At 40.3% G+C, this 15,638-nt stretch overlaps 1 protein-coding gene and 1 long non-coding RNA gene across 2 annotated transcripts in view; both read right to left on the reverse strand.

The window, feature by feature from the left end:
- The window catches only part of SLC9A8 (solute carrier family 9 member A8), a 117,682-nt gene extending 116,735 nt beyond the window's left edge, over positions 1-947 (reverse strand). Inside the window, exon 1 of the mRNA XM_061631331.1 lies at positions 922-947. Within this exon, the coding sequence (XP_061487315.1) occupies positions 922-932 (11 nt within the window). The 5' untranslated portion in view covers positions 933-947. The remainder of the gene's footprint in view (positions 1-921) is intronic.
- A 2,613-nt stretch (positions 948-3,560) lies between these two features.
- LOC133387151 (uncharacterized) overlaps positions 3,561-15,638 on the reverse strand; it is a 39,360-nt gene continuing 27,282 nt past the window's right edge. The window contains exons 2-3 of the long non-coding RNA XR_009763391.1: positions 5,506-5,699; positions 3,561-3,637 (exon numbers count right to left, since the gene is read on the reverse strand). This is a non-coding gene — a long non-coding RNA (uncharacterized LOC133387151). The remainder of the gene's footprint in view (positions 3,638-5,505; positions 5,700-15,638) is intronic.

Genomic DNA, 15,638 nt, shown 5'->3' on the forward strand with positions numbered 1-15,638 from the left:
TCTCTGGCTCAGTTACATACTCAAGTCTTGAGCGATGTGGCCTGTATGTGTTCCTTTTATTTTTTTATTGTACCTCGGCTGTGTTTCAACCATAATAGATTATTGTTAATGTTTGTTATATTTATCTCAAAGTAAAGGATTTTTTTAAAAAATGGTTTAAAATGAAAGGGATTGTGAGGAGCTCAAAAAGGATGTCTCCAAATTGGATGAATGGGCATTAAACTGGCAAATGTGATCCATTATAAACAAGTGTAAAAAATGCATATTGAGATGAAATGTCCTAATAGCAATATTTAATTGTCTTAATGATTTTACCAACATTTTTGTTTATACAAGTTTTTATCCATAATTGTTGTATTTTGCATGTTTACTCAGAAGCAGGTTCTACCAAGTTCAGTGGGACTTGCTCCCAAATAAGTATGCATAAGATTGCATATCCTCCAACGTTTCAGAGAAGACAGGATTGCTGCCTTTATACACCATTCCACATTGCAAAAGGATTTTTTTAGATTTCCATACCTTGTATTCTGCAATTAGCTCGCCTTGCACTGGCTATTGCAACAGGATGTATCAACTGAGCATAACCGGTTACTTTAACCTTAATCTCAGAATAGTTATATGGCTGTACTTACAGAATAGCTGCACATAAACGTCTTAATCGCTTCTGTTATCTAGATAAGCAAATATGGAAGGAGAGCAATGCACTGACATTTTGTAGTTCATGTGTGTGCATTTATATATACATGTGTACAGAAGCCAAGATTAATCTGCCACCACCCCAGATATACACTTGGAGATTTAATATCTATAGATGGGGGTGGGAATGGAAAGAGAGAGTTCCCTGCTGCTCAAAGGAACTACTTTTCTTTGAAATCTAAACAAACAATTGAAAGCAGATTAAGCCACAGAGAATCACTCTACCTTGGTAACATAATAACAAACGGAATAACTGTTCATTTACTCTGCAAATCGCTGTGCCGTACTCCTCCTCCTAGAAAACATGGATTATTTCATTACTGACATTTAACTCAGTGGTGCATTCTGTTGATTGCATAGGTTCAACTTGTAAAATGCATTGAGATTCAACAAAAGATCTTCAACCAGCAACCTTTAGCTTTTAATTAGAAATGGAAAGAATGTTGCAAAGAAGTGTTACCATTTAAACCTCTAGTCTAGCCTGAAGTAGGACCCCTGTCAAAAAAAGAAGTATCCAGTCTCCACTTGATTACTGATGCAAATGCATTGACAGGAGTGGTAGACTGGCTCCACAGGTGCATTTGCATCACAGTGACCTCTCCACCACCTCACCTCTCTACTCCTCCATGGGAGGGGGAGGTCAATATGGTGTGAAAGCACCAGCAGAGCGAATCCACTGCTCCTGCTGATGCATTTGCACTGCACTAATTGCCCCACCACCTCCCCCCTCCTCTCTCTGTCTCCCTCTCTCCCCCCCTCCAAGCAACAGTGACTTACCTGTTGGGATGGGAAGCTAGCATAGTGGCTGTGCCCCACCTGGCAAGTTGTTTCGGCTTGTCACTGCTTTCTCTTGGCACTATATACAACAATGACTTATCTCTGAAGCTCTGGGTAGGTGGAACAGCCTGCTTCCCAGGTTCTCCCTCTCCCCACACACACACACACACACATCATCAAGGGGCTAACGGTGGCTTTACTGATAAAGCCAGCTCTTGTCAATGCATGGAACACAAATCACCTCCTGGATCCTTCATAGAGGGCTTGGATATTAAATACCTTCTCCAAACTGCACAGCTTTCCTTGCACCCAGCATAAAAAGCTGACATACCACCTTCGGAACCAGGATAGAGGAAAAAGAGTAGATTGAAAGCACATTCTGACAAAAGTCAAGTGATGAAGTACAGGGCTGGCTTTCCATAACAAGAGAACCTTTGATGAAACAAAGTGGGACGGTTTGGCCACAAGCTTGTGCACAAATGTACATTTTTATTCTTTTGGAGAATTTATAAATAAGCCCACCACCACAAAGGAAGTCAGAATAATATACAACAAGCACAAAAGGAAAAACATCAGGCATCAATAAAAACATAAACAAGCTAAACATTAAATTTATTAAAACAGGCTCACATATTGCTGTTAAGGGTTAAACATCTCATATGAAAATAAATGAAATTAATCATCACTGAACTGTAAAAGCCTGGATAAATAAAAATATCCTCAATTCAAACCTGAAAGCCAAGAATGTGGGAGTCAGATATAACTCTAAGGGGAGGGGAGATAATCCCAAAGTCAGAGCCCCACAACAAAGAAGACCCCTCTACACGTCCCTTCACCATGAATCCCGGCTAGGAGTGTGAGTAGAGCTGCGCCTCTGCCCCGAAATCTTGACTGAAATGGCTGGAATTGGAGGAGGCACTCCATTTAGGGTAGGGGTGCAGAATATTTGGTCTGTAGACTTGATGAGGCCTCCCTGCCTCCCCATTTGGCCCAGGAGGCCATTTAGGCCAAGTAACATCCAGCTACCCTACATCTGATGTCATATAAGATGCCAAGTGTGGGGCAGGTAAAGTGGGGCTTGGATGAAATTGGCTCTTAGGCACCTCCAGCCATCTCATTGACAGTAATAATAAAATTATAAATTTGTTTTTGTTATCTGGCTCACCCAGGACGCAGGTCTCAAGGCAGATTACACAGATTTAAAAATACAAAGCGTTCATAAAACCACACAGAGATTTAAAAATATAAGAACATGCAAAAATACATAAACAAATCCATAAAATCCTTAGAAACATCAGTATACTGGCATAAAGGGTAAAAAATTAACCAAATGCTTGCATAAAAAGATGGGCCTTGAGCAGCCATCTAAAAATGGGAAGGGGGCTGATCTTACCTCATGGGGAAGGGCATTCCATAGTCTAGGGGTCACAACAGAGAAGGCTCTGTTGTGAGTATTCGCTAATCAGGCTTTAAATATAGTAGGCACTTGCAACTGGTCTTTTTTCCTGGCTCTTGTGAGATGAGGGTGGACAGATACCTAGGTCCCAAACCATTTAGGGCTTTAAAGGTCAAAACCAGCACCTTGAATTGTACACGGAAGCAAACTGGGAGCCAATGGAGCTCTTGCACAGGGCTTCTCAAACACTCACAATCAGCTGATTGTTGGCACTTAGGAAGCCCTGCTCACAGAGCTTCACAAGACTTGATAACCAGTTCATCATTAGGTCTTGCAAAGCCCAGCGCATAGCATTGTGCAAGACCCGACAGGCTGGATTTCAAACTGTGTGGGCAAAAAAGCTATCTGACATCATTGATATCCAACCAGATCCAGTTCCCCACCTCTGATTTAAGACTGAGGTGAGCATTACACAAGTCACTGAGGTGTGTATCCCATACCAAGGAATTATACAGCTTGGTGTCATCTCTGATGCTACTGTCTTATGATCTAAAGAGCATATCTGGGTGTCAGATCTCAAATGCAGATTGACTATATAGGACGACATTAAATGATCCCCAGCTCTCTTACAAATTGATTCAGAAAACATTCAGTAACAAATATCAGACTTAAAAGTATGTAACTTCAGTTTTAATATGGCATAAGCTTTTGTATGCTCTCCTACGTCCTTTTGTGCATCCTGTTTATTCACCTGCAAAAGTGCAGTAGCTGGAAGCAAGAAGTACAGGGCTGTTACTAGAATGTTTGCACTCAGCATTTTTGAAGAGAAAGCCTATACTACAAACATCAAAGGAAAGCAAAAGATACACAATGCTAAATTGTTCATGAAGTTTTTATAAATGAGAGAATAGCCCATAATCCAGGGATAGGGAACTTTTGGCCCTCCAAATGCATTCATAATTTCCCTAATTGGTGGAAAGTTTCATTTTAATTTTGGCCAAGAAAGCAGTGGAAACATACAGTGTATTTGTAATATTTGCTTACAAAGGTGCAAATATAAGCAGAGAGCAAAAAGGCACTTCTAAAGGGTTGCAAATATACTGCCCCAAGTTCGATCTCCAAAGTGAGATCCTGTATGCCAAGGGTAGCCAACAAGGTGCTCTCCAGATGTTGTTGGATTCCAATTCAGCCCTTGCTGGCATGGCCAATGGCCACTTATTATGGGAGTTAAAGTTCAGCAACATCTGGAGGGCACCAGATACCCCACCTCTGGTGTATTCTCAAATGTCCATTGGCAGTCTATGTTGGCCATTCTCCTTGGAGAAATATACAAATGGACAAAATTCTGATATAAAAAAATCAGAAATAAATGTAAACATATGAATGAGCATTTCAGCTGCCTAAATGTGCAACCCTGGACTTAAACAAGGACTATAGATGAGGCCCTTCATGTGCTGGTGAACTACAATTCCCACCATCCCTGACCACCATTGTCCAGCTGGCTGGGGCTGATAGAAATTATATTCTTCGAACGTCATTTAGATAAGTGTGAATTTTGAAGAATGGCTGTATTTTGGTTCTTACCTTGTTTCAGAAAGTGCAGATTTGAGTAAAGGCAACAATTCCTACTACAATAGAACCTTGTATCAGTTCAGCAAAATGGAGATCAGTCTTCTCCAATATAAGCACTGTAATTTTTTTGTTTGAGTTTAAGTTCACCTTGAACTTGGGCAGGTCCTCAAGCACTTGGGCAGGGAATATTTTGGAAAGCATATAGCATTTCCTTCTCCTGGCTTCTAAAACTCAGGTGAATCAGCTGTTTAATCTTGTGCCACATGACTCAGCTGAACTTACAGTACTTCCTCACAGAAACTCCCTAACTTCCAGGTCAGAAATTAGGAGTAATTTAACAAATATCCTGGAAATTGCCTTGATGTTCTCTTAGGTAGAAAGAAAATTAATTCGAGTATTTTTTATTGCAAGAGAATATTTTGTCCCTAGCAACGGGGAAGAAATTTGATTCAGTCTGCATTTAAAGCTGAGTTTATCAAATCTGCACTTTCTGGAACAACCTAAGAACCAAAACACAGCCATCCTTCAAAATTCACACTCATCTAAGTTTTGTGATGCAGTTCTCCAACTAAGCAATGATTGCAAATATGCAACTATTAGGGGGAAGTGTGTATGAAAAAGAATATATTAGTGAAAACATACAAAAATACATTACATTAGGAGAAATTGCATGCAAAAATGTGGACATTAGTCAAAACATCATACAAAAATTGTTTAATAGGATAAATTCTCACTGAAATGCTGAAGAATTTTCATGATGACTTTTTTTTAAAAAATCACAAATTGCTGCAAAAATGTGGAGAAACGAATTTAAGATTGGAAAAATGAGAAACTGAGAAAACCAAAATTAACAGATCTTTCCAACCCTATTTCTCACCATGTTGAGACCATTCTGTTTTAAAGATGGTTAGCAGCTTATAGGGAATAGAGACTATATATTAAGAGAAGTATCGTACTGGCAGATCCATCCTCTCTTCATCCAAGTAAAGCCAGATAACAAGCCATCTTTAACTTCTTCCAGAGAACCAAAAACCATTTCTAGACAGAAATATCTCCCTACTTACATCCAGTGCATGCTGGTCTTCTCTTGGGCAAATTGGGCATGACCTCAGTCTGACCTCAGCCACCCTTCTTCCTTACAAGTTACACCCAGTCAGGGGTGTCTCAACCTGTCATTGGCTCTGGCTCCTCCGTCCACCAATAGTATCCCTGCCTTCTGCCCTATCAGTCTTGATGGGCATCAACCATGACTAGCTGCCTGGTAAAAGAGAACAAGAACAAATGGGAAAGTTTTACAGAAGGAATTTCAGAAAACTGCATTTACAGCTCTTCACAAGGGATTGACAGCCGGAGCAGGATTTCCTCTGATTACCTTAATAGCATGAATGTTAATATGGACCACATGCAGCACACAACACACACACCCATTGCAACAGAAGGCTAATAGGATGGCACTAGGGGAGGACAGGCCTGATCCAGCCAGTGGGCTTATCACCCCGGCCTTAATAAGTGGGAGGGCTCATATCAGGTTGACGCTCCTCAACAAATGTCAACATAACCATAATATCTTCCAGCATTAAATCATACAGTTTCACAAGTGCCATGTTGCCTTAAGCAAAGGGACATCTGAAGCATATTTCACACAACTTAAATGGCAGTACTGTAGAATTAGATCACATTCAGGATTAGATATCACTGATATTAGATAAAAATGATGAGAGGTCCAAATAAAATAATCTCTTCAGTTGATGGCTGGCTGTTAATTTCAATGTGATTTACCTCCAACTATGGTTGTTATGGATTTAGAAAGGGAAGAGGCACCAGAGATCATATCTCAAACATACGTTGGATAATGGAACGGAGCAAGGAATTTCAGAAGAAAATCACCCTGTGCTTTATAAATTATAGCAAAGCTTTTGACTGTGTAGATCATGAAAAACTATGGGATGCTTTAAAAGAAATGGGGGTGCTCCAGCATCTGATTGTCCTGATGCGCAACCTATAGTCTGGACAAGAGGCTACTGTAAAAAAAGAATATGGAGAAACCGTTTGATTCCCAACAGAGAAGGGTGTGAGACAGGGGTGTATTTTATCACCCTATTTGTTTAATCTGTACACAGAACATATCATACAGAAAGCGGGATTGGACCAAGATGAAGGAGGTGTGAAAATTGGAAGGAGAAACATCAATAATTTAAGATATGCAGACGATACCATACTATTAGCAGAAACCAGTAATGGTCTGACCTGGGCCTTGTGTCCAAGGGAGTATGATGTAATATTACTCGCTGTCCTTAGTTTTAAACTGTTTCTTTTGTACTGTGCTTTTTAATTCAAAATTTTTTAATACCTGTATTCTATATTTTTACGTTTTCTATTTGGATTTTATACTTTGTACCCTATATATGACCCTGCGGTGGCCTATGGCCCTAAGCAATAAACTTGACTTATAGAAACCAGTAATGATTTGGAACGAATGCTGATGAAAGTTAAAGAGGAAAGGACAAAGACAGGACTACAGCTCAACATCAAAAAAACTAAAGTAATGACAACAGAAGATTTATGTAACTTTAAAGTTGGCAATGAGGACATTGAACTTGTCAATGACCATCAGCACCTTGGCACAGTCATTAAGCAAAATCAAGACAATAGTCAAGAAATCAGAAGAAGAGTAGGACTGGGGAGGGCAGCTATGAGAGAACTAGAAAAGGTCCTCAAATGCAAAGATGTATCACTGAACACTAAAGTCAGGATCATTCAGACCATGGTATTCCCGATCTCTATGTATGGGTGTGAAAGTTGGACAGTGAAAAAAGCGGATAAAAGAAAAATCAACTCATTTGATATGTGGTGTTGGAGGAGTGCTTTGTGCATACCAAGGACTGCGAAAAAGACAAATAATTGGATGTTAGAACAAATTAAACCAGAACTGTCACTAGAAGCTAAGATGATGAAACTGAGGTTATCATACTTTGGACACATCATGAGAAGACCTGATTCACTAGAAAAAACAATAATGCTGGGAAAAACAGAAGGAAGTAGAAAAAGAGGAAGGCCAAACAAGAGATGGATTGATTCTATAAAGGAAGTCACAGATCTGAACTTACAAGATCTGAACAGGGTGGTTCATGACAGATGCTCTTGGAGGTCACTGATTCATAGGGTCGCCATAAGTCGTAATCGACTTGAAGGCACATAACAACAACAATGGTTGTTCTCTTCTGGCCCTGTTCAAAGTAGGAAAAAAGGAGCTCTGGCAGAAATAAAAGATATCAACTTAACCTGGAAGTTAGAGATACCAAAGAGATTTACTCCCAAATAAATTATATCTTTAGGATGGGGGCACTGGAAATAGGATGGTCAGATGCAAAAGAGGATAGGGCCCCTGACACCTTTAACAGCTGTGAAGAAGAGGGAATTTCAGCAGGTGTACCTTGTCATGCAAGCCACACCTGCTGAAATTCCCTCTGCAATGCTTAAAGAGAGCAGGAGCCCTGTCATCTTTTGCACCTGGCCACCCTAGCTGGAAAGAGACAGATGGCATTACAGAATTGGTAGAGGACCTGTAGTCCTCCAGAATTTGTTGGTCTTCCATCATCCATGACTATGGGCTATGCTGGCTGGGACTAATGGGAGTTAGAGTTCAACATCATCTAGTGAGCCACAGGCTCCCCACCTCTGTATATAGATATATGCTAACCTTTCAATTGGTCTCTGCAGTTTTGCAGGGATAATGGGAGCCATAGTCCAGCAACATCTGGTGCGCCTAAGCTTTTCTACACCTGCTGTAGCCAATATACCCATATGCTGTACACCAAATACTTGTTTCCCAGGTTGTTAGTTTTCTAAGTGACGAATGGATGCACATTCTGTTAAGAGAAATTCCCTTATCTAGTGATACCAAAACCAAGGCTCAAATTCTCCCATTTTAAAATTACATCTTCCCTGATAATAAATATTCCTTCTAACCCAATATCAACAAAACTTATGAAATTTTGTTCAATTCCCTTTTTACCAAAAAGAGACTGCAAGCTAACACTAACCTGGAGATAAGCCCCGTTAAACACAGTAAGACTTAACTTCTGAGTAAATGTGTATTTGTTGTGTGCCTTCACGTCAATTACGACTTATGGTGACCCTATGAATCAGTGACCTCCAAGAGCATCTGTCATGAACCACCCTGTTCAGGTCTTGTAAGTTCAGGTCTGTGACTACCTTTATGGAATCAAAGCATCTCTTGTTTGGCCTTCCTCTTTTTCTACTTCCTTCTGTTTTTCCCAGCATTACTGTCTTTTCTAGTGAATCAGGTCTTCTCATGATGTGTCCAAAGTATGATAACCTCAGTTTCAGCATTTTAACTTCTGGTGACAGTTCTGGCTTAATTTGTTCTAACACCCAATTATTTGTCTTTTTTGCAGTCCATAGTATGCAAAAAGCTCTCCTCCGACACCACATTTCAAATGAGTTGATTTTTCTCTTATCTGCTTTTTCACTATCCAACTTTCACATCCATACATAGAGATTGGGAATAAAATGGTCTGAATGATCCTGACTTTGGTGTTCAGTGATACATCTTTGCATTTGAGGACCTTTTCTAGTTCTCCCATAGCTGCCCTCCCCAGTCCTAGCCTTCTTCTGATTTCTTGACTATTGTCTCCATTTTGGTTGATGACTGTGCCGAGGTATTGATAATCCTTGACAAGTTCAATGACCTCATTGTCAACTTTAAAGTTACATAAATCTGTTGTCATTACTTTAGTCTTTTTGACATTCAGCTGTAGTCCTGCTTTTGTGTTTTCCTCTTGAACTTTCATCAGCATTCGTTTCAAATTGTTACTGTTTTCTGCTAGTAGTATGGTATCATCTGCATATCTTAAATTACTGATATTTCTCCCTCCAGTTTTCTCACCTCCTTCATCTTGGTTCAATTCTGCTTTCTGTATGATATGTTCTGCATGTAGATTAAACAAATAGGGTGATAAAATACACCCTTCTCTCACACCCTTTCCGATTGAGAACCAAACTGTTTCTCCATATTCTGTCCTTACAGTAGCCTCTTGTCCAGAGTATAGGTTGTGCATCAGGACAATCAGATGCTGTGGCACCCCCATTTCTTTTAAAGCATTCCATAGTTTTTATGTTCTACACAGTCAAAGGCTGTGCTGTAAAGCACAGGGTGATTTTCTTCTGAAATTCCTTGCTCCGTTCCATTATCCAACTTATGTTTGCAATATGATCTCTGGTGCCTCTTCCCTTTCTAAATCCAGCTTGGATGTCTGGCATTTCTCACTCCATATATGGTAAGAGGCTTTGTTGTAGAATCTTGAGCATTACTTTACTTGCATGAGATATTAAGGCTATAGTTTGATAATTACTGCATTCCCTGGGATCCCCTTTCTTTGGAATTAGGATATATATTGAACGCTTCCAGTCTGTGGGCCATTGTTTAGTTTTCCATATTTCTTGACAAACTTGTGTCAAAATTTGGACAGATTCAGTCTCAGTAGCTTGTAGCAACTCTATTGGTATGCCATCTGTTCCTGGTGATTTGTTTCTTCCAAGTATTTTAAGAGGAGCTTTCACCTCCCATTCTAAAAGTTCTGGTTCTTCATCATACGGTTCCTCCATGAATGAATCTGTGAATCTTTTATAGGGTTCTTCAGTGTATTGCTTCCATCTTCCTTTTATTTCATCTCAGTCAGTCAGTGTTTTTCCCTGTTGATTATTCAATATCCCTATTCTTGGTTTAAATTTTCCTTTGATTTCTCTAATCTTTTGGAATAGGGCTCTTGTTCCTCCCTTTTTGTTTCCTCTTCTTTCTATACAATAACTATTGTAATAGTTCTCTTTGTCCCTACATGCTAGTTGCTGTATTATTGCATTTAGGGTTCTGACCGTGTTTCTATCTCCTCTTGCTTTTGCTTTCCTTCTCTCTGTAACCATTTTAAGAGTTTCTTCAATCATCCATTGAGGTCTTTCTCTCTTTTTAACTAGAGGTATTGTCTTTTTGCATTCTTCCCTGATGACGTCTCTGACTTCATTCCATAGTTCTTCTGGTTCTCTGTCAACTAAGTTTAAAGCCTCAAATCTGTCCCTTGTTTGATCTTTATATTCTTCTGGGATGTTATTTAAATTGTATTTTGGCATTATGATTGCTTTGTTGTTCTTTAGCTTTACTCTGAGTTTGGATATTACCAGTTTATGATCTGTACCACACTCAGGTCCTGGTCTTGTTTTTGCAGAAAGTATGGAACTTCTCTATCTTCTGCTACCAATTATATAATCAATTTGATTCCTATATTGACCATTTGGTGATGTCCACGTATACAGTTGTCTTTTTGGTTGCTCAAAAAAATGTGTTTGCAAGAAACAAATTATTGGCTTCACAGAATTCAGTAAGTCTTTCTCCAGTTTCATTTGTGTCTCCTAAGCCTCATTTCCCCACAATTCCTAGTTCTTCTCTGTTCCCAACTTCTGCATTCCAGTCCCCCTTGATTATCAGCACATCTGATAACAAATTATTGGCTTCACAGAATTCAATAAGTCTTTCAAGTCAAATCAGAAATTCACCACCAGCGGCCAGAGGAGCGGGCTGGAATATACCTAGAGCTGAAGATAAAGCCCAGGGGTATTTTGCAGGAAGTTTTGTATGGGGACTTCCTGTTTCTGCTATTTTCTCTTTCCTAGAAATGGACACAGTGGCTTTGTCTTACACACATGTAGTGGGTGCTAGGTTGTTTTGCATGAGGAGAAAGCTGTGAATTCCTCTAAGTCAGGCCCAGCTCAACCTGCTATCAAGGACAGGCAGCTGTGGAAGGAAACTGAGCAGGAAGACGCCAAGAGTGAGCCCAGATGGTTACTGCGGAGGTGACTGAGAATGAGGGAGAACCATATGAGATATTGTTAGGAGGACCACAGCATGAAGAGGTGAAAGAGAACTTGAGGATTCAGGATGGATGAAGGAGGCAAGTAGAAAGCCACACAGAGAAGAGGGAAAATACTACTCAGAGGTAGGGTTGCCAGGTTCAATCCCTGAGACTGATCCTGTATCTTTAGGAGAAGAGAAAGTCAGCCAAGTGCAGGTGTTCTTGCAACCCTGTAATGGGAAAAACCACAAGCTGGAATTCTCCCTCCCCCCTGCACAACTTTTAAAGATACAGGAGACCTCTTGGTTGCCAGGCCCAGCCTTTCAGAGGTCTTTTGTATCTTTAAAAGTTGTGCAGGGGTGGAGGGAGAATTTCACCTTGTGGTTTTTCCCATTACAGGGTTGCAAGAACACCTGCACTTGGCTGACTTTCTTTTCTCCTAAAGATACAGGATCAGTCTCAGGGATTGAACCTGGCAACCCTACTCAGAGGAAAAAACACATAAATGTTCCAAGTGTGGAAAGAGCTTAAGCTGGCCCTCAGGTCTTACTAGACATCAAACAACCTATACTGGGGACAGGCCTCATATATGCCTGGAATGTGAGAAAAGCTTCATCCAGAGTTCAAACCTTACTTCACATCAAAGAACCCATACTGAAGACAGGCCTTGTAAATGTTCAAGGTGTGAATGGAGCTTCATTTCCAGCAGTATTCTTAAAGTGCATCAGAGAACCCATACATGGAAAAAGCCACACAGTGGCGTGATCTATGCTTGTCTATCAAGCCTTATTTAAACATAAAAGAATCTACAGTGAAATATTTTAAATGCTCAGAGTGTCAAAGGAGTTTTAATTTCAGCACCAGCCGTACCAGCGATTTTATTTTTATTTTTAATTTTTTTAAACGATGTTTTTAACCTTTTTTTAAAGATGTCTTCAAAGCTTTTCTAAAAAATGTTTTTAAAGATGTTTTGTTGTAATATGTATTAAAGTCTGTTTTTATGATGTTTTAAAGTGTTTTTAGTGCTTTAGTTTGTAGCCCTGGGCTGCTGCTGGGAGGAAGGGCAGGATATAAATCAAATAATAAATACATCAATACATCAGTACTGCTTAAGCTTTTATGGGTCTTGGGTGGTTTTAATTCTTTTAGAGGAATGATCTTGACAAAGTATAATTGGTTATTTAATTGCCTTAAATCCCCATCTGAAGAACCAAATATAAGAAATGGTAGAAGATGGTATGGAGGGAAGTTGAATTAGTAGAAAGAGAGAGAAATGTTCCAAAAAAATGTTATATCTCCATTTTTCAACTGCCATGTAAATTACTCCCGTAGTTGTTTCTCCTTCTCAAATGTATGTTTTACTTATGGCCCCTCCAGATGTTGATGGACTACAACACCTATCATACATGCATTGGCCATTGTGTCTGAGGCTGATGGAAGTTGGTGTCCAACAACATCTGGACAGGGTAGCCAGTTATGCATCATCAAAATAATAGGAAGAAAGAGGTCATAGATTTGTGTAAAGTGTACATATGCCAATTAATATGTGTAGATGCAAATTTAGAAATCATTGCTACAATTTGAATAGCAATACAGTACATCTCACCATAGTGAGGTAGCTGGTGACCATGTGACCTCTGTGCCTGCTAGATGCTTACTGATAGGCAAGTTCAAGGCCCCTGGTCTTCCTGCTTACGGCTATTTATCTTTAAACCAGACTTGGACCAAACAGCCATTCAAGAGGATGTCTTCAAATAAAGAACTATCCTCTGCAAAGCAGAACAGATGGCCATCCTACGTCTGGAAGGCCATGAGACAGAGAACATATGGAAAGTGAAAACTACTGAGAAGTTCTGCCTTGCAAAACCTACCAAGTTACAGTGTTTAGTGGCTGCTGCTGCTCCACTCCTGTTACTGCCAGTGTCCCTGGCCCACAACTGACTGAGAGAAAGAGAAAGGCGACCATGTGTATTATTGGCATAGCCCACTTGTCTAACCTATGTCCAAATATCTAAATACTCACAGCGAATTCATACTCCATCTGTGGATCTGTTGTTGTTGTTCACATTTATTAATTGCTTCTTATTTTAAAAAAACTATCTCAAAGCAACTTAACAGGATAACAGATAAAAATAATCAAAACCAGAAAGTTTAAAACAATGTATAATACAAAATACCTAAAATAGTCATCCAGTGTAGACAAAATGGCACCATCCACACCTAAGAGAGAGGAATCAGCAGGCTTAAGGGAACATTCAGGTTTGTAGAAGTACTTTAGGGGGAAAAATTAAGGCAGGAAACCCAAAACAGTCCAATGAGAAATCAGCAGCCATGGAATGCTAACTGATTATTGATAGAGGGGGAATGGAATGGAGTAATCTGGAAAAGGGGCATGGCCAGCTGGAACTCTGAGCGGAAGCACTCCATGCTGCACCATTTTGTTGCAGATCTCACTTGTTTCAAAATGTATAGATGTTGCTGCTGAGTGAGGGCCACTCTGATGCCAGCAGTAGACGCTTTAGGAGTGTCCCTTGGAGCCAGCTGGACAAGTCCCCACTACAAAATAGCACCCTAAAACAGGCCCCTAATGCTTTTTACTCTGAAGAGAGAATAGCTGCAAAGGGAAATAATCCTTAGGGGCCAGATGGGTGCTCTGCTGTCTCCCACATGCTGCCAGCTCACTCTTTTTGGCTTCATGAGTGTGTGCAGATAGTTCTTCTAAGGTCAGCTGTTTTTGATGGGCTCTCCTACATTCTTTTAAGACCTTACATCACAGTCTAGGCTAGGAGCACCCAGCAAGCCTCCAGAACATTTTTGGGCACATCATTATTTCTACATGCAAGAGATCTTGGTTGTTGTTGGTAGTTCCTCACTAGGATATAGGTAGAACAATTCAGATATTGGACTACAACTCCCATCATTCCCAACTATATGTTATCTTGGTGGGGGCTAGTTGATGGGAGTTGTAGTTCAACATCATCTAGAAGCCACCACATTGATGACTACCTAGAGGAACATGATTGGGATTCTTTTGGTGGCTGAGAAGTGGAGGAGAGTGACTGAAATGTAACTGAATAGCAAATATTTTGGGTGACTGGATTCCCACCACCCAGTTCTACAGTGCACACACAAGCTGTCCAAAAAGTGGGCCCACTCACTGACAAACTACTCAAACATCTTGCTGCACGAAGCAGCTTGCATATGTTTGTGCTTCCCATTGTCACCCACATGCCTGCTGTGCATGCAGAGCTGGCCCTACCATTAGGCAAAGCGAGACAACCACCTCAGGCTGGGGGGAGGGACAGCAGCACTAGTTCGCTAACTGTCCCTCCCACCCTCCCTTCTGCCCATCCCATCATCTTTCCTTCTGTATGCTATGCAGCCTGTCCTAGCCTTCTTAAATAAGCTTGCTGCCTCAGGTGCCCTAGAGAGTTCTATCCTGTCCCCAGTGTTGAAATAACATTCAACAGTGAGTCCAGTCAGCTTCTATATGTGGAATGGTGGGGGCACTGTCTTGTCCTTCACCTCATGAAGCTAAATGTTCTCAGCCAGTCTTGCTTGCTTGTGTAAATCATGACCTTATCCTGCAACAAAGGTCTGAATCCATGAGCATTACTTATATTGTTAATTGCTAAGGTGCCTAAAAGGACCATCCCTAAAGCAGGTGTAGGGAACCACTGGTCCTCCAAGTGTTGCTGAACTACAACTCCCATCAGCCTGAGCAAGCATGGTCAATGGCCAAAGATGATGGGAATTGTCAACAACATCTGGAGGATCAAAAGGTTTCCCACACCTGGTCTAAAGCAGAGGCAAGATATGGACAAATGTATATTAAAATGCAATGTAAGGAAATGTGGTTTTTCCCATATGTGTCCAGAGATCTGTATCTTTTCCAGACACTGTGCTGGATAGGCTTGCACGCTCCATTAGTGCAGTGGCAGAATGCTCATTCAATTAATCAGTATGAGAAAGGAGTTACAAACTTCCACAGATCTATGGTTTTAACTTAACCTAAAGCAACAGCAGTAAAACAAAAAACAAGAATTGCTCCTTCCCTTTTATAAAAATAGAAGTGATGCCATGAAGTAATGTAGCAAAAAGCATTACATATGAGTGAGGACTAGGGATGGGGTAGAAATTTGATTCAGTTTGCATTTAAAGGTGAACCTTCCTAATTTGCATTTTCTGAAACAATACACAAACCCAAACAGAACTATTATTCAAAGGCCACACTTCTCCAAATTTTGCAGTGCAATGCTCCAGCCAAGTAATGTGTACAAAATGCATATACTAAAACAAGTATGCATGAAAAATGCATATATTAGTGAACA

Source organism: Rhineura floridana, chromosome 6 (assembly GCF_030035675.1).
Source record: "Rhineura floridana isolate rRhiFlo1 chromosome 6, rRhiFlo1.hap2, whole genome shotgun sequence".
NCBI classification, from domain to species: domain Eukaryota; kingdom Metazoa; phylum Chordata; class Lepidosauria; order Squamata; family Rhineuridae; genus Rhineura; species Rhineura floridana.